The sequence below is a fragment of the Prionailurus viverrinus genome, chromosome A1 (assembly GCF_022837055.1).
Source record: "Prionailurus viverrinus isolate Anna chromosome A1, UM_Priviv_1.0, whole genome shotgun sequence".
Lineage (NCBI taxonomy): Eukaryota > Metazoa > Chordata > Mammalia > Carnivora > Felidae > Prionailurus > Prionailurus viverrinus.
Genome location: NC_062561.1, coordinates 232,564,275 through 232,587,119, shown reverse-complemented (window position 1 = coordinate 232,587,119; position 22,845 = coordinate 232,564,275). Strand labels below are relative to the sequence as shown.

Here is a 22,845-nt window from a genome sequence, read left to right as displayed (position 1 = left end):
TCAGCACCCAGCGGTCCTGGCCCTGGCCCGTGCTGGCATCCGCAGCGTTAGAGCTCAGGACGGTGGAGTCTGCCCCTGCCCTGAGAACCGGAGAACACAGCCAACAAGGTGTTTAATTACTGTGAGCTTCTCTTCTCTCTGCTATAAGCAGGTAGAAATTATGCTGCTTTCCTGAAGGACTTATGGACACAGGATGCTTCAGGAAATCAGGACAGGAGCGCACACGAGGAGCCTGGCTGGTGGTCTTACTGCAGGTGTCGGAGAGGGTGGAAGGGGGGCCGGCCTCATCGAGCGTCATCCCGGACAACCTTACCCACTCTCCCCAGTTCGGATGTGCTCCCACGGGAACCTCATCCCTGCCCCGTCGTCTCTGGATGGTCTCGCCCCCTTCCTTCCCTCACGCAACCTTGATATTCCGTCTATCGCGTCCTGCTTGTATGCCGACCCAGCAAATATGAGCCTGGTAGTGGGCTGGACGAGTCATTTACCAGGCTTGCCATGACTGCCCCAGGGTGCTCCTTCCCGGGAACTGGCCTCTGGTTTTCTGACCTCATGGTTTCCTGGAGCAGCTGCTGATGGAGGTTGAGGAGTGACGTCTCCCCCCTTTGTTCCAGGGAAAACACACTCCCGCTCGGCCACGGTGAGCATTTGTATCAAACAGGATTAGGTTCAGCTGCACGTGTGAGAAAACTCAAGAATGATCATCGTCGGCGTCACTGGTATCAATGACCATCATCGTCATTACGATTCATATCACTGTCAAAGCTTATGATGCTACTGTGGGCCAGGCGCCCCAAAACCCTGGAATAGAAAGTCTAATTAGCCTCATTTTACATATGGGGAAACTGAGATAAGGAGAGGTCGAGAAACCTATCCAAGGTCTCAGGGCTAGTGAGAGGAGGCGCTGACATATACTCAGTGTGTGCTCTGAACTTTGCTGTTGTGGCCAAAAAATAGTGGCTTAAACACTCGAGTGTTTGTTTTTCTCTAAGCGAAGTCTAGAGGCAGGTTGGGGCTGGCATGGTGGTTCCATTGTCATAGGGATCCAGGCTCTTTCTGTCTTTCTGCTCCGTCACCCTTGGCAACAGCGTCCGTTCCCTTGGTTGCCTCATAATCCCAAGTGGCTGCTGGAGCACAGGCCATCATACCTGTTTTCCACATAGGAGAAAGAGGTGAGGGGCAACAACAGGCAAATCTTCTGGATGATCCAACTCCCTAAAGACACCCCCCCCCTTGTATCACATTCACCAGAACTCTGTCCTGCGCCACGTGTAACTGTCAGGTTGCAAAACAGAGCTGTTAGAAGTGAGCTCGTTGCTTGTACATCTATAATGGGCTCCATTCCCAAGAAGAGGGGGGAAAGGGCCCTGGGAAGAAGCTGGCATCCCTGAAGAAAAGCGGAAAGGTCAGTGTTTTTCTTTGTATTTTCTGCTCTCGGTCAACTCCCAAAGGGCAAGCAGGGGGTGGCCCCATCCTCTTGTCCATCTGATTTTGGGGGACGCTCACCACTGTAGACCAGCTCTCCCCATCGGCTCTCCTTTCGAGCTCCCTGCCCCAGCCCCACTGGAGATGAGGACCCGCAGCATGTCCATAGGGGGGTCCCATTGACCGCTGGAGGAGACGGGGTCTTGAACTTGGAGTTGGAAGCTGGACTTTAGTCTCTCATGATTTCCTCCCTTTCGTTCTCTGGCTCAGGAGGAATGGGGTCCAAATTTCTCCTAGGTTTACCCATCCTGGGAGCAGGACCCAGCGCCTGTCGGGCTCCGATCCAGATGTTTGGCAACCAGAGGACCTCACTGTTGTTCCTCCCACTACTGACGCCTACCACCCCTGGGATGGCTTCTGTGCATTGGCAGAGCAACGGCTGCCCTCTTCTGTGGGGAGACAGAGGAGCCTGGCGACCGTCCGGGTTGTCAGAGGGTAGGGGATGGATGCAATGTGGAAACGGCAGTGGAGCGTTCTGCTCTTCAAAGATCGGTGACGAAGGGGCGCCCAGGTGGCTCAGTCGGTTAAGCGTCCGACTTCAGCTCTGGTTGCGATCTCATGGTTTATGGGTTCGAGCCCCCTTGCGGGCTCTGTGCTGACAGCTCGGAGCCTGGAGCCTGCTTCGGATTCTGTGTCCCCGCCCCCCTCTCTGTCCCTCCCCCGCTGACGCTCTGTCTCTTTCTTTCTCAAGAATAAACGTTAAAAAAAAAATTAAAGACGGGTGGTGAACAGCCTAGAGCCTGGTGGTCAGATCAATGTCACTTTGCCACCTTCTAGCCGTGTGAGTGAAGCAGGTTATCTACCGCCCTGTGCTTATGGACTATCAACAGTGGCAGCGTCTACCAGGTAAGGTTGCCGTGAGTCCCTGGCACATGGTAAGTGCTCAGTAGATGCGAGGAGGAAGGTGATGGTGGCGGTGATGGTGAAGATAATGGTGGTGGAGGTAGTGGTGGGAAACAGGTCTCCTTGGATGCCTTTGTGATTCCTGAAACACCGTAACTCTGGTTAAGTCTCTAGAGTTGAGACAAAGCAAGTAATAAGTGCTCCGTTATCATTTTCTCATTCTGTTCAGATTACCTAATTGTCCTTGAGGAAAACACTTGTTTATCAAACTGATGCTGGTTCTCTTTCTTAGACATTGTGATGGTTTCTGCCTCCGAGGTAATAATCTCCTGGTTGTGGTGGTGTTTCCTAGGATGACTTTTTGGGGGGATCCTTTTAAGACGCTAAGGGGCTCTATGAGGATAGTTCAAGAACCTATTAAGTTGACAAAAATTTGTTTTAAGGCAGGAAAAAAGCTTCAGCTGTGAAACCCACACAATAAGTACATGAAGGGCTTCATTAGTTATCTTAACTCACTTAGCATCCTCCCGGGGCCGTTAGAGGCATATGACGTGACGTTAATGTCGTCTGAGGGGGGTTCCTGATTATGCTTTAAGGAAATCTGACTTAGGATTACTCCAAACATGGTTTCCTAGGTCCGTTGGTTTGTTTGGGTTGTGACTTTTGTTCACAGGTCCTTTCTCCTCCAAAATCTGCTCAATCTACACGAGTCTGAGAGCTGGTGCTCGCCAGGATGTGGGTTTCTCACATGGGTCCTACGGGCAAGGATGGGTGTTCACCCACCATGCTCTGCTCTCCAGGTTGCAGGTGCAGAAGATCCAGGGACCACAAACCCTTGGGCTGCCTTTCTGGCTCTGGCCTGACACCAACTCTGATGTTGGGTAATTCTAGGGACTGGAATTAGGATGAGTCTTAACGTAACCGAAAAAGCTGCTCGTTTGTGCCGAATGACTTCCGCAGTCACACAGGGCTTCCCCGGTTAGTGATGTCACCCTGGCAGATAGGGTTTCTAGAAGTGACTGAACCTGGAAGTCTCTAATCAACTGATGTACAGAGGCTGAGGCATCATTGGCACCGAAGGTGGAGACTTTTGTGGTCAAGCACGTGACTTTTGCAAATGCCTGTTCCGTCTGACGCCCTGAAACCTGTTTTCCAGCCACCTTGTGATGTCATCCAGCTGTGCTGTGCATGTTGCGGCTTAAGAGTAGAACCAACTCACTGGACATCCTCACATCTGAGGGGTAGAAAGGATGTCAGCATCGCACGCATGGAGCTGTGGGTCAGAAGCGGCCGCCTCCCCACGAGGTCACAGCTGGTCTTAGTCCTTCTGTGACAGAGACAAGGGCTTGTGGAGGGTTGCTGGTGGGTGTGGAGGGTGGGGACTCTGCCAGGAGACAGGGACATAAGGTGTGGCCGAAGTCCCGGCTGAAGGAGAGCTTCACCTACACAGCTTTCTCTTCCCTCCACATTATGCTCCGAGGCCGGCTCCATAGACAGATGCCGTCTTCCAAGTTCACCCTTCACCCCTCTGCCGTGTGTACGAACTCCGAGGCTCATCAGCTTGAGCCATACAAGGTCCATTTTGGAAAATAGGCTGCAGTCATTTGGAAAGAGGTTTCTAGACCTTCTTATGAGACTCTTTAAGTAGCTGAGCCAAAAGCCTGTGTGTCTGTCCTGCCTGTTCTAGGTGAGTGTGCTGAGGGAGCCACGGGGGACATTAATCTCTGCTGTCCTTTGTATCGGTGACTGAGAAAACAGCCGTTATGCTGTGCGCGCTCCCTGAAGGAAAGGGCTTGCTTTATCTAAAATTTTCCATTGCGTCCAGGAGCGGATCTGAATCAGGGTGGTTTGCTATTTTCTGCTCCAGGGACGGAAAAGCACACAGAAGTTCCAGCTACATTAGCTGCCTGTACCAAGCATGCCCTTGTCACTGAAACACATATATTTCTTTTTCAAGAGTCCAGGATGAGGGAAATTTGCCTTTAATTATGTAATTTCATTGTGAGAAGTCATGGACTTCTAGAACAGGACCATTGAGGTTTCTCAACCTTGGTATTGTTGACATTTTGGTCTGGATGATTCTTTGTGGTCGGGGCTGCCCTGTGCATTGTAGGAGTTTGGGTTGCACCCCCCGCCTCCACTCGCTGGATGCCACCCCTAGTGCCCCTCTCTTCCTCCCCAGTCCCCGGCTGGGACATTGCCAAAGGTTTTCTGGGGGTAAGATGGCTCCCCCGAGTGAGGACCACAGCCCTAGAGATAATGAAGACTTCGTTAGTATCCAAGTACATTCTGTGTTCTCACTACATAGAGTCAGGATGGTTCGTTTTTGCCTGTCCTCTTGGCTGGGCCACGGGGCCTAGATATTTGGTCGAATGTTATTTTGGATGTTTCTGTGAGGTTTTGGTTGAGATTCACATTGAAATCGGTGGACTTTGAGGGAAGCAGAGTGTCCTCCACCATGTGGGTGGGCCTCATCCAGTCGTGGGAAGGCCTGAGAACAACGGAAGACTGGAGTCCCTCAGCAAGAGGGAATTCTGCCAGCAGATGGCCTTTGAACTTGAACTGCACTGGCTCTTCTCTGGGTCTCGCACCTGCTGGCCTACCCCGCAGATTTTGGACTTGCTGGCCTCCGTAATCATGTGAGCCAATTCCTTAAAACAAATCTCTTTATCTATTTCTCTGGCTAGCTATTCTATCTATCTATCTATCTATCTATTACCTATCATCTCTCTATCATCTATCTATCTATCTATCTATCATCATCATCTTCTACCTATCCATCTATCATATACATCTATCATCTATATCTATGGTCATCTCCCATCGTCTCCTGTTCTGTTTCTCTGGAGAACTCTAGCTAATACAACTATTGAGGAAATTTCAAGTCCTCGGAGTTTCACAGCTCACCACCACCACCCACTCACCCCCTCTCGACTTCAGGAGCATATGGCCGTAGACGCCTCCTGGGACGGTTATGAAATGCCTGGGATTTTTTGGTTTGGTTTTGCTTTTGTTTTGTATACTGCAGAGGCCGGCAGGATACAAAGTCTTGGGGGGGAAAAAAAAAGTTTACTTTGGGGTTTGTAGAAAGAAGCACGTAACCAGCATGGCAGCTGTGACGTTCGAAAAAGCTGGAGAACAGCAGAAGGGGACCGCTGGCCGCTGAGGCAGGAGGCAGATGTTTTCGAACTAATTCATTAATTAAAAACCTGCTGGGTCTGGCGATCTCTTTCGTCTCCTTCCAGGTCCTCCCTCCAGCCCTGCCCTTTCTTGGGGTGCCTGAAGGCGGTATCTGCCCGGGCCGGGCAGCGCCCTCCACTTTGCCGGTGGTCGTTCCACTGTCTCCAGTGGTTTCCACTGTTTCCGGCTGCTTTTGTTCCCGCCACGGGCCTGCCGCACCCTGAAGCTTGGCTCCCAGTGGGTGCTGGCTCCCTGCGCCCGTGCCTGGCTTGTGAAAGAACCCGGATCAAGGATGGGGAGAGTGTTGTTCGGGTTTGGGCATGTGCTCGTGCCCCCCCTGAGTCGGCATTGGGGGGTCATAGAGCATGGGGTTCTCGAGAGGTCTACAGCAGGGCCCCACCGCCTTTGCCCTATTTCTTCGGCCTCTTAGTGGTGTTTGCTTTAACCGGGCAGAGTCTCATGGTGTCTCTAGTCTTGCATCCTAAATAACAGCCACCGTGATAGTGATGATATGTTAAGATCGACTGAGTGCTCACCCCTGTCACACGCACACAGCCTCATCTGGGAAGTTCAGGAAGTTTCCCTTTGGCAGTGATAAAGCCGAGACCCAGAGAAGAAAAGTGAACTGCTCAGGTACGGAGTGGAGAGTGGCACATGACCTCAGAGGGCCCACGCTTGCTCTGGGCTCCGATGACGGCCGGCACAGCTCCATCAGGGGCGGACCGTGGTTTGAAGAGTGGAGTCGAGGCGGGCCCCCGAGTAGATGGGCATTGGTGCCACCGGCATGCACCTGAGGACGGGACAGGGTGTAATATGGCCCCTGTCTTCCTCCCTGGACCCAGGAGGGACTGGCACAGGAGGGGATGTGTTGAGAGTGGGGAGCTGGTCTCCCCAGACCAGGCCAGGGCCTCGCAGGTGATCCAGAAGGGCCCAGAGATGGGGTGGGGGGCGGGCGGGGGTCTGCTTCTCTACACCAGGGGAGAGCGCAGGACTCTGGCTCCGTGGGTGCCCCCCCATAACCTCTTGTGTCTTGAATCAACCCAATAACACTTGTGAAAGTCACAGGGGGATGTCTTGCTGAAACCAGTCAAGGGGCTGAGCTTTGTACTAGGGAGACATGAGCCCAAACAGAGCACCGGGCACAGCAGGCAGAGCTAGGGGCCAATGCAAGCCTCGTTGACCTCTGGGTCACGTCTGTCCTAGGGGGTCCTCAGGGTCCTAAGGCTCTACCCCTCCCTGCTGTGCTGATCATTAACCGAGCCTCTCTGGCCTCCTCTCTAATCCCAGACACCGCCTGGATTGGCACCGACCCGGCCCTCCTTTTCTGCAGTCTTCTGTCCCTGCTATCCAAAACCTCCACGCCCTGCCAGCACCGTCTGCCCATGTTGGGGGCTCTGTTCTTTTGAAACTGGTATTAACCAGCTATCTAATGAAGCTGGTATCTAATATGACCATAGATGTACCAGTATCAATGATTTTTTCGTATTCTTGCAAAATTGCAAAACCCCTTTCTCTGCATACACAGTGGCCCAATTAGATAGCTGGAGACCTGAGGACCAGAGATGCTAATTGGAGAACTGGATTCGGCAGGGGCAGCACTGGAACCACCAAGTGTGAGCTCTCCCCCCACCTCCCCCCCCCCCCCCCAGTACATGGCCTGGCACCCCAAGCCTGCCTCAAGGGCCCCTCACCATCTCTTCATCTCATCATGGGCATGTCTGGGCGGGTCTGCTCCAGACCCGCCTCCTTTAAGGCTCAGCTCAGCACAGGACAGCCGCCCTGCCCTCCCCTTTTAAAAAGGGCAGCAGCTAAGCGAAGCTTCTTGTCCCTGTGGGGTTTTTAGATCAGCATTTGCCCTCCTCACAGCCTTTCTCTGTGGTTTGCATCTTCTGCTTACAGTCACCCTGTGCCTATCCCAACTGCTGGCATCCAGTAACCCTGGGGTTCCCCGTCTCCCCGAGGATTTCAGCACCCAAGTCACAATCCTTGGGGACTCAGCATCCAAACTGCCCCCTCTAGGCCATCTCATCCTCTCCACTTTCCTCACTTGGATCTTTGCCATCCCGCTGCCTGGCTCCCTCGAATTCCTCTGCCTGCCAGTCCCTCCGGCCATCCTCAGACCCCCAAGGAGGCACCTCCATGGCGTCCGCCCCTCGGGGCTAGCAGGCGGTGAGGTGTGTTACTGAACTTACCCTCTGTGCTAAAACTTCCCGCGCCCACGTCCGAGCGTTCCTGGGGTCTTGCCTTGTCTGGCGATCGGTGCGATGCCGCGGTCCACCTCCGAGGCGGCCCAGAGGGTGCTGGTGGACAGCGCGTGGGAAGTGCTTACTTAGCACAGTAACGAACACCCAGCTTGAGTCAGTGGCGACCTTCCCTGGGCGGAGCCCACGCTCGTCTAGCTGGCTGGCTCGTGGGGTAGGAAAGCACCTGCATTCTGTAACACGTCCTTGGCCTTGGCCCCCATCTCCATCTTGAGGGCACACAGCCTCTTCTTTCTCCAGTTCCTCCCCTTCAGGGCTGGAGGAAGCCCTAAGTTGGGATGGAATAATTCCACTACAGACCCACGCGTGTGTGTGTGTGTGTGTGTCTGTGTCTGTGTGTGTGAACCATTCTTTCTGTGGCTCAGAAACAGGTTTCGTCACCTTTAACCCTGTGCATCAGCCACCCTGCCCTTCACCGCCCTATTCTGCACACGACATCCTCGCAGGCTTTCCTGGTGGCCGAGTGCCCTCCTGTGCAGTGCGAGCTTCAGCTGTCCCCCCGACTCCGCGTATTCTGCTGGGTCCGCGTGGGTTCTGTTCCCTGCTCCCACCCCTTCCCGAACCTGAGCCTCCTGCTCCGGCCCTTGCCTGCACTCCAGCACCTGTGCCATCGGCCCCCGTGGGCCCCGCAGGGGCTTCCTCCGCAAGCACGTTCCAGTAAGTCCCCCGGTCGCCGGTGCCGAACGACTCCTTCCCCGTCAAACCTGCTCTCCCACCAGCTGGGCTCCTCGCAGGCTGCTCCTCTCTGATTCCTGTGAAATCTAGCCTCTGTCTCTCCTCCTCCCAGACACCCCTGCTCTCGGGTCAGTGAGGGCGATGGAATCAGTCACCTGCTGACGTAGCTCCTCATCCTCCTCAGTCTCCGTGTCCTGCCAGCAGAACTCTCCAGAACCCACGCCCACGCGGCCCCTGGCTTGCCTCTCTCCGCCTGCCTGGCACCTTGGGCTCACATCTCCATTGTGTCCCCAGCGGCCCGTGCCCACTGTCTCCGTCCCCAGGCCCCACTGTCACCCCCACCCTGGCACCACCACACGCCTCGGCCCCTCCTTGTCGAAGCCCTGCTCAGCAGCTCTGCGCGGAGGCCCCACACGGTCTGCCGCCCCCCTCACCTCTTCTCCACGATGGCACCTGCCCCATCATGCCGTCCGGGCCCCCGACGGCAGCACGGTCCCCTCCTCGTGCCCTCGGCATCCAGCCACGCCTGTGGTCCTGTCTTGGCAGCTCCCTTTCTGCGTGGGATTTCTGTTCCTCGGTCCGGCGAGCACCGCAGAGTGGGGCCCGATGCTGAGGAGGCCGTGGCCCTGGGGTCAGAAGGATCTGGAGTCCAGCCTCAGCTCTGCCATTTGTTAACATGGACTTAAAAAAAAATCATTATCGAGATACACTTCCCACGCCAACAATCTGTCCGTTGAAAAAATGCACAATTCGAGGGGCGCCCGGGTGGCTTAGTTGGTTAAGCGTCCAACTCTTGGTTTCGGCTCATGAAACCAAGGTCGTGATCTCACAGTTTCATGGGTTTGAGCCCCGCGTCGGGCTCTTTGCTGACAGTGTGGAGCCTGTTTGGGATTTTCTGTTTCCCTCTCTCTCTACCCCTCCCCCGCTCACGCTGTCTCTGTCTCTCTCAAAATAAGTAAATAAGCTTAAAGTAAAGCGCACAATTCTGGTTTGGCATATTCACAGACGTGTGCAAGCATCTTCTCAGTTGACTTTTGAGTATTTTCATCGGCTCAGGAAGAAACCCTGTTCCCTTTGGCTCTCACCCACCTCCCTGTCCTCCCTGCCCCCACCAGCCCAAGAGCCACTGTCTTTAGATATTCTCTAGCCTTTCCTATGAACGGAACCCCATAATACATGGTCTTCCGTGGCTGGCATCTTTCACGAGCATAATGTTTTTCTTTTCATTTTTTAAAGTTTATTTTTTGAGAAAAGAGAGAGAGAGAAAGCACAGGCAGGGGAAGGGCAGAGGGGAACAGAAGATCCAAAGATCCAAAGTGGGTTCTGTGCTGACAGCAGGGAGCACGATGTGGGGCTCGAACTCACAAACCGTGAGACGATGACCTGAGCCGAAGTTGGATGCTGAACTGACTGAGCCACCCGAGCGCCCCTGGTTTTCAAGGTTTGTCTGCCTTTAACCTTTTTATGACCAAATATTCTGTTGTACAGATATACTACGTTTTGTTTATCTTCAATTGATGGACATCGAGGTTGTTTGCACCTTTTGGCTATTAAGAACAATGCCACCAGGGGCGCCTGGGGGGCTCAGCCGGTTAAGCGTCCGACTTCAGCTCAGGTCGTGATCTCACGGTTCGTGAGTTCGAGCCCCACGTGGGGCTCTGTGCTGACAGCTTGGAGTCTGCTTGGGATTCTCTCTCTTTCTCAAAAATAAACATTAAAAAAAAAAAGAATCGTGCCGCTAATAAGTGTTTGTGCACACACATTTGTGTGGACGTATGTTTCCATTTCTCTCCGTGGCTGCAACCATTTCACATTCCCGATAGCGCTGCACGAGGGTTCTGATTTCTTCACATCCTTGCCAACACCTGCTGTCCTTTGACTTTGTTGATTTTAGCCTTCCTAGTGGGTGCGAGGTGGTCCCTCACTGTGATTTTGATTTGCGTTTCCCTGGTGACCAATGATCCCCAGCATCTTTTCATGTGCTTGGTGGCCATTTGTAGATTTCCCTTTGACAAATGTTTGCTGACAGTGGCTTTTGCCACTGGGCACTGGGCTTCAGTCTTCCTGTCTGTGAAATGGGACAGCCACCACCGATGGAAAACTCTTATAGGGAAGAAGATGTGGGATCTGGAAGCATGTGGCTCTGGACTGAGGACATGGGCAGAGACAGCTGCAGCCTCACAAGCCACAGGGACCAGGGGACAGACAGCCTCCTGCGGCTGGAGGCACCAACCACGCCCACACCTCTCCCCTGCCACCTGCAGGCGGGCTTTGACTGCTCCCTGGCCGGTAATCTGCAGCGGGTAAAGCATTCTTACGGCTAAGTTTATTCAAAAAAGCGATTTACAAAATAGATAGTCAAACAGTGTGAGCCGGGAGGGAGGTTTCTCGCTTTTCAGCACATGGTTGATGCTCTGGGTTGAACTGTGATTCCCCAAAAGCTATGTTCAAGTCCTACCCCCCAGCATCTGTGAACATGGCCTTATTTGGAAATAGGGTCTTTGCAGATCAAATTCCTTACCATAAGGTCATACTGATTAGGGGGAACCATTCAGTGGTTCAAGTGTCTAAGGACATTGTTCAATGATGGTGTCCTTAGAAGAAAGAAATGTGGACACAGATGCACAGAAAAGATGTCCACGTGACGACGGGGACAGAGATTGGATTTATGCTGAACCAGCAACGCACGCCAAGGAATGCCAGCAGCCATCAGAAACGGAAAGAGCATCACCCAGGGCCTTCCCAGGGAGCAGGGCTGGGCTGACATCTCGATTTCAAGCTTCTAGACTCCAGAACCATGGAATAATAGATTTCCATTGCTTCAAGCCAGCCAGTTTGTGGTACTTTGTTAGGCAACGATGTGGGGAAAATGTAGGTCACAATGATGTTAATAATAAAGGCCTGGGGACAATTCTGTTCCATGTTGGTTGTGTGTTTTGCATTTCTGTCCACCAGCGTTTGACAGAGCCCGACTCCCTGCCCGGTGACGCTAAATACGTGAGACCCTCATTTTGTTCCCAGTCTCTTAAGACGAATGTGCTAATGCAAACAGCGGCTCCAGAGGGGACACGAGGGCTAAGGAAAGGCCAGGCTGGTTGGGAGATGCCAACTCTGGCCTGTCAGATGCCTGACACTCAGGTCCTCACCTGAGGGAGGAGGAGGCCCCGGGTGGGGAAACTTCAGGGGACCCTCCCAGTTCAATCCCAGGGTCTAACAGTTGTGCTCTCCTCCTCCGCACAGGGTTCCCGGAGACCTCTGGAGAAAGGTGAATGTCTTTTTCACCAAAAGCTGCTCACAGCCACCCCTGGGCTTACTACTAATTCCTTCTTAAGTCTGTCCCAAAGGGCCTCCCTAGCATAGGGCCAGCTGCTGGGCTCAAGTAATATGTTTTAATCAGCTGCATTAAGCTTTCCCATTTTCAGACATTTTAAAGTAGCTGATGAGACTCAAGGCGTCAGCCGTCCAGAGGGTCGACTTTGTGTCTGGGCAACAATCTGTGAAAGTATCCATGACGTGGGCATGTGCCTGATTCTAGTGAAAGCGTCGGGGAGCCCCTGTAAAATGTAGAAGAAAAAAAAAATCTCTGAAATATAAGAAAAAACAAACCATGAGAAGAGATGCGGGACTTTTATTGCAATCGTTAATAATCTTGAGGTCAACAATTGAACTCATTCAGGAAAATATTTTGCGTTTAATGATTTAGAGCCCAGGGCTACATGACAGAAGTAGCTAAAAGTACACGAGAAAAAACGCACCTTGGGAAACAGCCCGGCACCCGGGGCCGCAAAACTAAAAAGTATCAAGGAAAAGGATGCATCTTAATTTCTGTAGCAGACGGTACAATGGTCCGCCCAGGCCGGACCCGGTCCTGGGAGGTGGCTGCTTACTCACTGTGCTCTGCGACATATGCCCCCCAACAGCCAGCAACCCCCCTGCCCTCCCCCCCTAGTCTGCAGCCCTGCAAGCCCGATGATACCAACATCTCCGCGGCTAAGAAATACTAGATGTGATGACAGGGCACCTTGAGGGTTATTCGCTGGCCCTCAGCAAATCAGCGAGCAGAGAAAGCAAACCTGCCTTTAGAAGGTGAAGCAGCGTTGGGCTCCCCCCTCGGGGAAGGGCGAGGGGCGGGTCTGATGAGGTCTGATGAGGTCACGGTTCCCAGCTGGCAGGTGCGGCTTTGGTAAGGACATCGGGCGGCCGGCGGCGCTGGCCTCCGGCAAACACGGCCGTCGGCGGTGGCCGGTCAGGGCCCGGACAGCACAGCATCCGAGTGGACCGGCCCTTTGGCTTTTCGGAACAATAAAGCACTCGACCGCCGTGAGCCCAAGAGCCGTCCAGGGCCGCTCCGGGCAGGAAGGACGGGCTGCAAGAGTAGGACCGTCTGACTCGCGCAGGTGAACGGCCCGGCAAACCGCACGCGGGCAGAAGAAACTCAGGGCAGTGGGACTGACAGGTGTTTTCTAGCTCACGTGGAACACGGTGTTTCTACCTTCTTCTAGGCAGAGTTTCATCTGCTCTTCCCACAACGCTCTTGCTTTGGGGTTCCAGACCTAGCTTTACGTCCACTCCTCCACCGGTCGGTGGTCGCTTCTAGAACTCAAAAGCGGCTCTAGAGGGGAGGACGAGAAACGCAGGTTTGCCTGATTGCCCCGCTGGAGGCGGTCTGGATCGGGGCCGTGCCGGGTTTGGGACGCACACGGAGATCTCATTCTGGAGCTGTTCCCTTTGCACAGACGGTCTACGTTCTCCTTCTCCAGAAGGTGGTGGCTCCTGGGATTCAAAAGCCATTTCAAAGACGGGAGCTTCTCTTTGGCTTTTCCCAGGAGTACCTGGTGTCCCCCTACAGCGACCCCCTGTCACACGGGAAGGAGAATTCAGTAACGCTGGTGCCACTTTCAAAAGCCTGCCTTGCCCTGCCTTTCTGAAACGCGCCCCTGTGATTCCGAAATGCGTCCCCTAGGTGTTAAGACGCGTTGTCCTGTTACCAAAAAGCATGAAATGGTCCACTTTCCCTCCAGCCTTAGTCTCCTCCTCCCAAATCTGCGCCCTCGACGACCGCTGATGTACAAGTAAAGCTGGGCTTTGAACACTTCACTTAGGTCTCGGCAAGTTCTGCTAAAGGCATGTACAGGGGCACGCTGACCCTCAAACGACATCAACCAGGACTCCCTGCAAACGAGGTTTGGGGTCAGATCCTTTCTAGTGTCAGACATGGAAATTTAAGGCAAAGGACGGGGCGCTTCACTTTGTCTTAGATTTCCCAGGGGAGCAGCGGGTTGAAGAAAACGCCAATTGTCTCTGCCGGGGAGATACCAAAGGTCGGAATATCGAGGCACTGCTGGTGGGGGCGCTGGGGCCTCGCCATTCACTTGCGAGGCTGCTGGATGTGCTGGGTTCTTGGGGAGGGGTGCTTGTCCATGGAGGCGTGGGGCTTCTGGTGAGCCACCTGGGCGGCCGCCGGTGGGAAGTCTTTGTCACCCTGTCAGGAGACAGAATGCACCAGCTCACCAACACTGAACAGCGGGGTAACTCAAGAACAAAGCCCCCGACCCCACGTCCTCTGGCTTCCCCGTAGGGTGGGCAGTGGGCTGGGGAACCTGCTGGCAGGTAGAAGGCTGTCTCCTGGGACCGTGGGGGTCCTGAAGCTGTCTGGGGTGCTGAGGGGGGCACCCAGAGGGTGACAATGCTGTCTGCCCCCCTTGCCGTGAGCTCAGGTCTCCATACGACTCGCTCAGGACTAAGCCGGTATTGGGTGGCTTTCTTCTTCGAGAACTGTGACCTGTACATCCAGGGACAAAACAGAACCAAATCCAGTGTCCTAATTCTGATCTGCTGCCACGGCCGAGTCAGGGCACTTGTTGGGAAGGAGACACAGCCAGGGCAGGGCTGAAAGCCGTGAGATGAAGCCAGATCCAACCTGCTGAGTCTCACAGAAGGCACCCGGCTGTTTGTCGGGGAGGAAATGCCTTCTTGAGACAACAGTGCATGTGTGATGGTGGCTGGGGCCCAGACCATGGCAAGCAGGCTGGAGCCCTGATGTGCAGGGGCTAAGCTGTCACCGTGGGGTGACTCTGGCCTTGTGTCAGCATTTAATTTTCTTTTGTGTATTTGAGGAGCCACCTGTGTGTCCCCCAGGGTCCTGGGGCTCCGTGGTGAGCTGTGTCCAGCAAGAGCATTTTCTTAAGTCCTCATGTGCTAAGGGCTCGGATGTACTGTGAGCCACAGGGCTATGGTTGGCACTGCTGTGCCCTCCCTCAAAGGAGAGTGTGCTGCTGGGTCATTAAAGGAAAATGTTGGGGGACACCTGGGTGGCTCAGTCGGTTAAGCACCCGACTTCGGCCCAGGTCTCGATCTTGTGGTTCGTGGGTTCGAGCCCCGCGTCGGGCTCTGTGCTGACGGCCCAGAGCCTGCAGCCTGTTTCGGATTCTGTCTCTGTCTCTCTCTGCCCCTCCACTGCTCACACACACACTCTCTCTCTCTCTCAAAAAATAAACATTAAAACAAAATTTTTTTTTAAAGTTGGGTTTCACCAGAACTGGGGCTCTTGAAAAGTAAAGGGTGCGACAAACCCCCCCCTGAGTTTAGTCTGGGGGCGGCAGACATTTGTGGTAACGGGCCAGACAGTAAATATTTCGGGCTTCGTGGCTCAGCTGCCACTGTAGCAGGAAAGCAGTGTAGACACGCATGAATGGGTGTGGCCGCGTGCGGCTAAAACCGCATCCACAGCTAAAAGGCATCCACGGACACCGGGATGTGAATTTCATGTCATTTTCATGTGTCACAACAGCTAACTCTTATTTCGATTCTTATTAAGTCTTGTTTCGCTGGGGAGCAGCCGACCCTGGCTGAGTCGAAAGAGAAGGGGGAGCACGAGGAAGGCGGGGGGCAGGCAGCTCCGGCTCCTCTGTGTGAGCCCTGCTGGCAGTGCTCGCCACACAGTGCTCGCCGTGGAAGCGCTCCACGGACACGACACAGCCCAGGGGCCTCTGGGCCCCGACAGATGAACGAATGGGGTCTAACAAAGACAGGAGGAGTCCCACAGCGCACCGAGGGTTTGGCGGAAAGGCTCTTACCCGGGCGATCACACCGGAGATGAACACGGTCGGTTTGGGCGGGCTGCAAGACAAGAAGGGAAAAGGCGATTTCAGGGAACAACTCACAGAAGTGGAGGGAGGCAGGCAGTGCGAACTGGAGGAGGTGGGTTTGGGGGAGTGTAACAGACGGTGACCCGGGAGGACGGAGGAAGGGGCAGCCGACCTCCTCTAGTATCGCATCCCACCCCCCGCTGGCCATTGGGGCCCTTCTCCTGAGGCTGAGTTCGGGCAGGAGCGGGAGACCAGCAGGCAGCAGGTGAGTCCTGTGCTTTCTTTTGTTGTCGTTCGGGGGGCTGTCCCCAAATTGAGGCTAGGGGCAAGCCCAGGTGTTTTTGTTTCAAGAGACAATGGACACAGGTGCTTCCTGAGGCAGGGAAGAAACAGGGTCGCACTGGGCTGAACTCGGAGACCCCCACCAAGGAGGCATTCTTCCGGGGCCCTCACAAGGTGCGCGGCTTCTTTCTGGCAGCTTCTAACGGGTGAGATCCCAGAGCCGATGCAAAAGCTCCTGGCCCCTAGGAGACCCAAGTATTAAAAACGCAGGGTCCTTGAGAAGCTACTGTCATTTCTTAACATCTCAAGTCATACTGAGCTCGCCCACCTGTCAGCAAGACTGGGGAGGTGGGGGACAGGACCAAAGCAGTAACTGTGCATTGCTGAAACGCAGACAAGTTCAAACGTGCTGAAGTCAGTTGTCATTCTACCAAGTGGAAATGATCGCAGTTAATAGATGGATATCCATCCTGTCTTTCTTTCTGTGGACAGACACACTTGTTTTCATATTAAACTTCTTACAAAAGAGTCACGTTGTTTTCTGTATTTAGGATACGCCGAGCATACTTTCACGTTAGCATACACTCTCCTGTGCATTTTCGAAAGTGGCTGCACGTCATTTAAAAGTGGCTGCCATCATTTAAAAACAGGAGAACACAGTTCCAGGGAGTACACAGGTGTGCACCCCCTGAATGCCTCCACCAGAGGTGAGGGGACCGGGGAGCAAGAGGTGAATACAACGCCAGCCTGGCAGGGAGAGGGTAACGGGGGGTGCGGGCGGCTCCGGTGGGTGGACAGCCTTGCTGGGCAGACAGAGGGGGGTCCATCCCGTGAGCTGCCCAGCTCGCCTCCCACCTGCTCTGCCGGGCATCCTGGGAAGGAAACCACTTGTCTTAGCTTTGTTTTGCCGCAGGCAAAAGTCCCAGTATTTGGTAAGTTCACTGTTTATATCCCTAACAGTTGAGCTAAAATACCCCAAATTCCCCCAAGTGATTTCTGTCACTTCAGGAGACTAAGAAACTTCAAATCTTACTAAGCAGCACAGAAACGTCCCCTACGTGACTGGTTTTCTTTCGCTTTTGTTGTGTGCTTAAATGGGTTGATTTTTTTTTCTTTTATTACACATATGATTTGGCTACAGGATCAATAGCCAACCAGAGATGAATGAGTTCAACGCAAGTGTGAGTCCCCCACGTAGTGTATTTGGATTCTAACATTTCATGAATGTTTTAGAAAGGACTATGGTCCTGGCACCATAAAACTTTCTTACATTTTGAATGTTCCTTTAAAAATCTAGGAAGAGGGGCACCTGGGTGGCTCAGTCTTCGGCTCAGGTCATGATCTCGTGAGTTCGAGCCCCACGTCGGCCTCTGTGCTGACAGCTCAGAGCCTGGAGCCTGCTTTGGGTTCTGTGTCTCCCTCTCTCTGTGCCCCTCCCCTGCTTGTGCTCTGTCTCTCTCTCGAAAATAAGATTAAATAAACATTAAAAAAAATTAAAAATAGATAAAAAATAAAAATGTGGGAAGAGCCTAAAGCAGGGACGGTTCCATTTCGTCAACTAATCACGCGGCATCACCTTCCAGGGAGGCACCGCCATTGTTTTGTACCAAGAGCGTATGATTGCTTGAATCATCTCCACTTTTCTTGGTTTTGTAACCTCAGTCAAGGCTCTTAAAGGCAGTAGAGACAGCTCCCTCCCCTCAGCAAGAACTGGGTGAGAAAGTCACCCACAGAGAGTGAATCTGGCCAGAGTAAATACACCGTAGAGTGGCTTCCCTGGTCCAAAGTGAGCCCCAAAAGGTGGCCAAGGAAGTGTGAGCCATTATCTATATAGAACACGTATGCCTGGGCGTCCGGGTGGCTCCGTTGGTTAAGTGTCCAATTTCAGCTCAGGTCATGACCTTGCAGTTTTTGCGTTCGAGCCCCACATCGGGCTCTCTGCTGGCAGTACAGAGCCTGCTTCAGATCCTCTGTCTCCCTGTCTCTCTGCCCCTCCCCTGCTCGTGCTCTCTCTCTCTCTCTCTCTCCAAAAAATAAATATTAAAAAAAGCCCACATATGCCCTCTCTCTCTCTCCCTCTTTCTATACGTGTATGTATACATTCGTTATTGAAAAACGGACAAAAGCAGACAAGACAAAAAGTTAAAATCACGTGTAATTCTACCTGACTGTGTGTATAAAACACACAGATGCACATTTACGCCCAGAGCCAGACTATAAGGAAACTGCAGCCATATCAGCAGGTTACGCTCCTGGGGGAGTAGCACCTGGTTCTGGAGAAAGGAGGTGGCCTGTCGCAGGCAGAGTATAGCAGAGTGCCAGCCTGCAGTGGGTCCCACGTCCTGAACCCCTGGAACGCCCGGCCCCCTCCGGATGTCAGTCCCTGCCCGTGGCTCCTGGGATCTGATCATCAGTGCCCGCTCCCCTGTGTGCGTGGAGGAAGGGTCTCCGGACCCTAGGAGCCCCATCACGGGGTCCCACGCTTCCACCCGATGGCCCCCTGACCCTCCTCCAAAGAGCCCTTCAAAGTCTGGGTATTTCCATGCAGGTCGGTCCCTGTGTGTCTCCCACGTTAAACACGAGGGTGGGTTCCAGTCCTTGCCTTGAGAACATCGCGGGACATGTGTGTCAATGATCCTAAGAGGTCACTAATGGCCCTGGTCCAGCCCCAGCATCAGAAAATGCACGTGGAGGGAGGGAGCGGCCGTGCCTGGAATCTTGACTCCCACAGGCTCCCCTCCAGGTGAGTCTTTCAAAGAGACCTCCCCGCACGACAGTAGAGCGTCCAGAGTGACTCTGGGGACTAACAGAGACCCCGAAATAAGAGTGCCCCCAGCCCGGCTCACTCCCTAGGGGGTGTGCAGGGGCTGTGGGCACAGAACCTGAGGATGGTGTGCAAAATGGCGCTCCCCTCGCCGACCCCCGTCTTCCGGAGGCACCTGCGCCTTGACGAGTCCTTACTTAAGCTGTTGGGCTTTAATGGCTTGTTGGATTCGGCTCATAAAGGGAAAGTGTGTCCGTGAAAAGCAAGCTGGACTCAGAGGAAAGAAATACGCTCTGAGAACAGTCTGGGCGATGGGTGGAAGACAGCCGGGTGCTGGTGGCTCTGTACGCCAGATTTTTAAAAAATTTTTTAATATTTATTTACTTTTGAGAGACAGACAGAGTCTGTCTCTGGAGTGGGGGAGGGGCAGACAGAGAGGGAGACACAGAATCCGAACAGGCTCCAGGCTCCGAGCTGTCTGCACAGAGCTGGATGTGGGGCTCGAACCCACGGACCACGAGACAACCACCTGAGCCAAAGCTGGACACCCAACCGACTGAGCCACCCAGATGTCTTAGGGCATGTATATTCTGTACAAAATGGCCCTTTAGGGTTGCAATGGAGGGAGGGGAGTTTCTGAAACATTCTGCTGAAATTCAGGAACCACCTCTGGTTAGGGGTGAGAAGAGGGAACAGGTGACGGGCGCATAAACCCCATGGCCCCTTTGGAAAGGAATCCGGAAACGGTGGGCAACCCAAATTGCAGAAGTAAACATTAACATTCCATATTAACAGAAATATTACAAGATAAGTAAATACTAAAAAATTCAAAACTCAAATATCCTCTTTTCCAGCCTTTGGTTTTTGGTGTTGTCTTAAGTACATGGCACTGATCGTGCCTACGCGTCAGGCTTCTTGCCGGGCTTACCTGCGGGCACGGGCCCACGGGGTTGCCGAGAGAGCTGTGCAGGGGTGAGGGGTGTGGCCCAGGGAGCCACTGAGGCCACACCACCCCCACGTCTTGGCCATGGCAAGCCCCATTCCTTCCGCCAGGTGCGGGGTTTGCGACCCCCTGTTCAAAGGGACAGGAAGTCGCCCTCTGCGCACCCAGAGGGCCGATCTGGGCAGAGGAGCAGGGGCGCCAAGCTGGCTTCGGTCTGAGCAGACTGGGGCGCAGCCAAAACTAGGCATATTCCATCCAGGTAAGCCGGCTGGGAAGCGGCGGTGAAGACCTCAGACTTCATCCGGCTTCCCTGTGCTCCCGCGTCTCCATCTGTCGGTGCTGCTAAGAAATACAGCACCGGAAGCCACAAGGGGAAAAGCCCTGCAGATTTTTAGGTAGGTTTTTTCCATGTTTTTTATTTATTTTTGAGAGAGAGTGTGAGTGGAGGAGGGGCACAGAGAGCGGGACAGAGAATCATCCCAAGCAGGATCTGCACCGGCAGCACCGAGCCCGCTGCGGGGCTCGAACCCACCAACGGCGAGCTTTCAGGACCCGGGCCAAAATCAAGAGGCAGACGCTTAACCGACCGAGCCAGCCAGGCGCCCCTGCACTGTTTTAAGTTTTAACAACACATTCAAGAAATGTGCTGTACGTGCACACTCTTACCTAGCCTGCAGGGGAGGCCGGGGCCCGGGCTGGCTCTCGTCAGCGGCAGGTAAACGATGCTCCCGAAGACGGTGTGCACTCTCCCCTCCCCGCCCGGTCTGCTTTAAAATCCCAGCTAGCTCAGCAACTAATTTATTTACCGTTGTCGCCGCTGTAAATCGTACAGCTGTACAACCGAGTGGCAATACGTTCACGATGTCACGCAGCCACCTCCACCGCCCGTTTGCAGGGCTCTCGCATCCTTAGGAGACACTAGTAAACAGCAACCCTCAACCCCCTCCCCACCCCCTGCCCACCCTCCTCCTCACCCCCTCCCCCAACCCCCTCCCCAGTCTCCTCTCCCAACCCCCACCTCCGGTCCCCTCCCCAGCCTCTTCCCCCAACCCCCTCTTCCAGCCCCGTCCCCACCTCCTCCCCAGCCCCCTCCCCAGCCTCCTCTCCCAGCCCCCTTCCTCATCCCCTGCAACTGCTGTCCTACTTTCTGTCCTAAGAAATCAAACTACTCTGGGCACCTCGTATGAGTGGAATCACACAATATTTGTCCTTTTATGCCTGGCTTATTTCACTTAGCATAAGGTCACCCAGGTTGTAGCACCTAGCAGAGTTTCCTTTTTTTAAAAAAAAGTTTATATTTATTTTGAGAGAGAGAGGGAGGGTGGGAAGGGCAGAGAGAGAGAGAGAGAGAGAGAGAGGGAGGGAGAATCTCAAGCAGGCTCCACACTGTCAGCTCAGAGCCTGATGCAGGGCTTGAACTCACTAACCGTGAGATCATGACCTGAGCCGAAACCAAGAGTCAGACGCTTCACCACCGACCGAACCACCCAAGTGCCCCAGAACTGCTTTCGTTTTGAGGCTGAATTATATGCCATTATATGGGTAGGTCATGTTCCGTTTTTCCATTCATTGCTGATGGACATTTGACTTGTTTCCACCTTTTTGGCTCTTGTGATTAATGATGCTATGAACACTGGTCTAATAGGATCTGTTTGAGTCCCTGCTTTCAAATCTTTCATGTACACGCTCAGAAGCGGAACTTCTGGGTCATACGGTAATTCGTGTTCAGCTCTGAGGAACCGCCAAGCTGTTTTCCATAGACGTTCCCCCGCTGAGGTTCTCCCCAGCAATGCACAAGGTTCCAGTTTCTGCACATCACCAATACTTGTTCTGCTCTGGGGATTTTTGATAGTAGCCATCCTAATGTGTGAAAAGTGGTGTCTTATTGTTTGGACTTAGCAACTAATTTTTTTTTTCAAATTTTCATTTAAATTCTAGTTGGTTAACATACAGTGCAATATTGGTTTCAGGAGTGGAAGCCAGTGATTCATCACTTACATACGACACCCAGTGCTCATCCCCGAAAGTGCCCTCCTTAATGTCCATCACCCATGTAGGCCATCCCCCCCCCACCTCCCCTCTCCCCGGCCAGCAACCCTCAGTTTGTTCTCTGCATTTAAGAATCTCTTGTGGTTTCCCTCTTTTTTCTTCCCTCTCCCATATGTTCGTCTGTTTTGTTTCTTAAATTCCACCTATGAATGACATCATAAGGTAATTTGTCTTTCTCTGATGTATTTCGCTTAGCATGATACACTCTAGTTCCATCTACGTGGTTGCAAATGGCAAGATTTCATTCTTTTTGACGGCTGAGTAGTATTCCCCCCACGTATACATATACGCACCACACCTTTATCATCCATCAGTCGATGGACACTGCGCTCTCTCCAGAGTTTGGATATTGTCGATAGTGCTGCTATAAATACAGGGGTGCACGTGCCCCTTCGAATCTGTATTTTAGACTTAGCAAACCAACGTAAGAATATGCTTTCCGGCAGCACAGAATACTACGTATCCGTGTGTATTGATCAGTCGTTCAAGGTCTTTATGACACAAAACGCCCCCCCGGAAATCTTCTTCCCTTCTCTGATACTAAAAAGGCTATAATCACCTGTAAGGACATACGGCAGCTGCCTGTGACAAGATGACCGAAGGCTGACCTCTCCCATGCTACCTAGCGGTGACATCTAGTTCCACGTGTCTCCTCTTCTGGCACAGACTGTGTTGCGGATTTTCATCAGGGTTGGCCAAAGGGCCCCCTAGCTCTTTGTCTTTTTCCACCTACTATTAATAGAATCTCAAAACTGGTAAACGATTGTTCGTTACATTTGTCTAGTAGAAACGGTTTCTAAGCTCCTTGAGATGTGGTAGCTTAAACGAAAATTCACCAACGAGAAACCCCGGCAAGAGTCTGCTTACAAAGCTGTGTTCGCAAAAACACACATATTTTAAATTCCATTAGGGCTCCATGCACAGCATAACGTACATTTCCAAGATTCTATAAACTGTGATCGCGGCTTTGAGGATTTATTTAATCTGATGAGAATCATTCTGACAGATGTTGTTTTGAAGATGAGCATTACTTTCTCTCAGGAAACAGAGACGGTGAAAAATATTGTTCCTGCCCTCCCCACATCCTCGGGCTTTTCCAGTTTTTAAAAAACCACACTTATCTAAATTTAAGGGAATTGCAACCGAGGTGGAATTAGCAGGGATTAGCGCCCCAGGAACGGCTTCTTATGTATCGGCAGAAAACTCCAAAACTTCCTCACACCTGCCCTAAGCAGCTGCCAAATATGCACAGAGGTTTCCAAGGCTCACCTGTTC

General features: G+C 53.1%; 1 protein-coding gene across 1 annotated transcript in view; it reads right to left on the bottom strand.

The window, feature by feature from the left end:
* Nucleotides 1-12,052: 12,052 nt before the first annotated feature.
* DAP (death associated protein) overlaps nucleotides 12,053-22,845 on the bottom strand; it is a 64,108-nt gene continuing 53,315 nt past the window's right edge. Inside the window, exons 3-4 of the mRNA XM_047859498.1 lie at nucleotides 15,521-15,563; nucleotides 12,053-13,926 (exon numbers count right to left, since the gene is read on the bottom strand). Of these exons, the coding sequence (XP_047715454.1) occupies nucleotides 13,813-13,926; nucleotides 15,521-15,563 (157 nt within the window). The 3' untranslated portion in view covers nucleotides 12,053-13,812. The remainder of the gene's footprint in view (nucleotides 13,927-15,520; nucleotides 15,564-22,845) is intronic.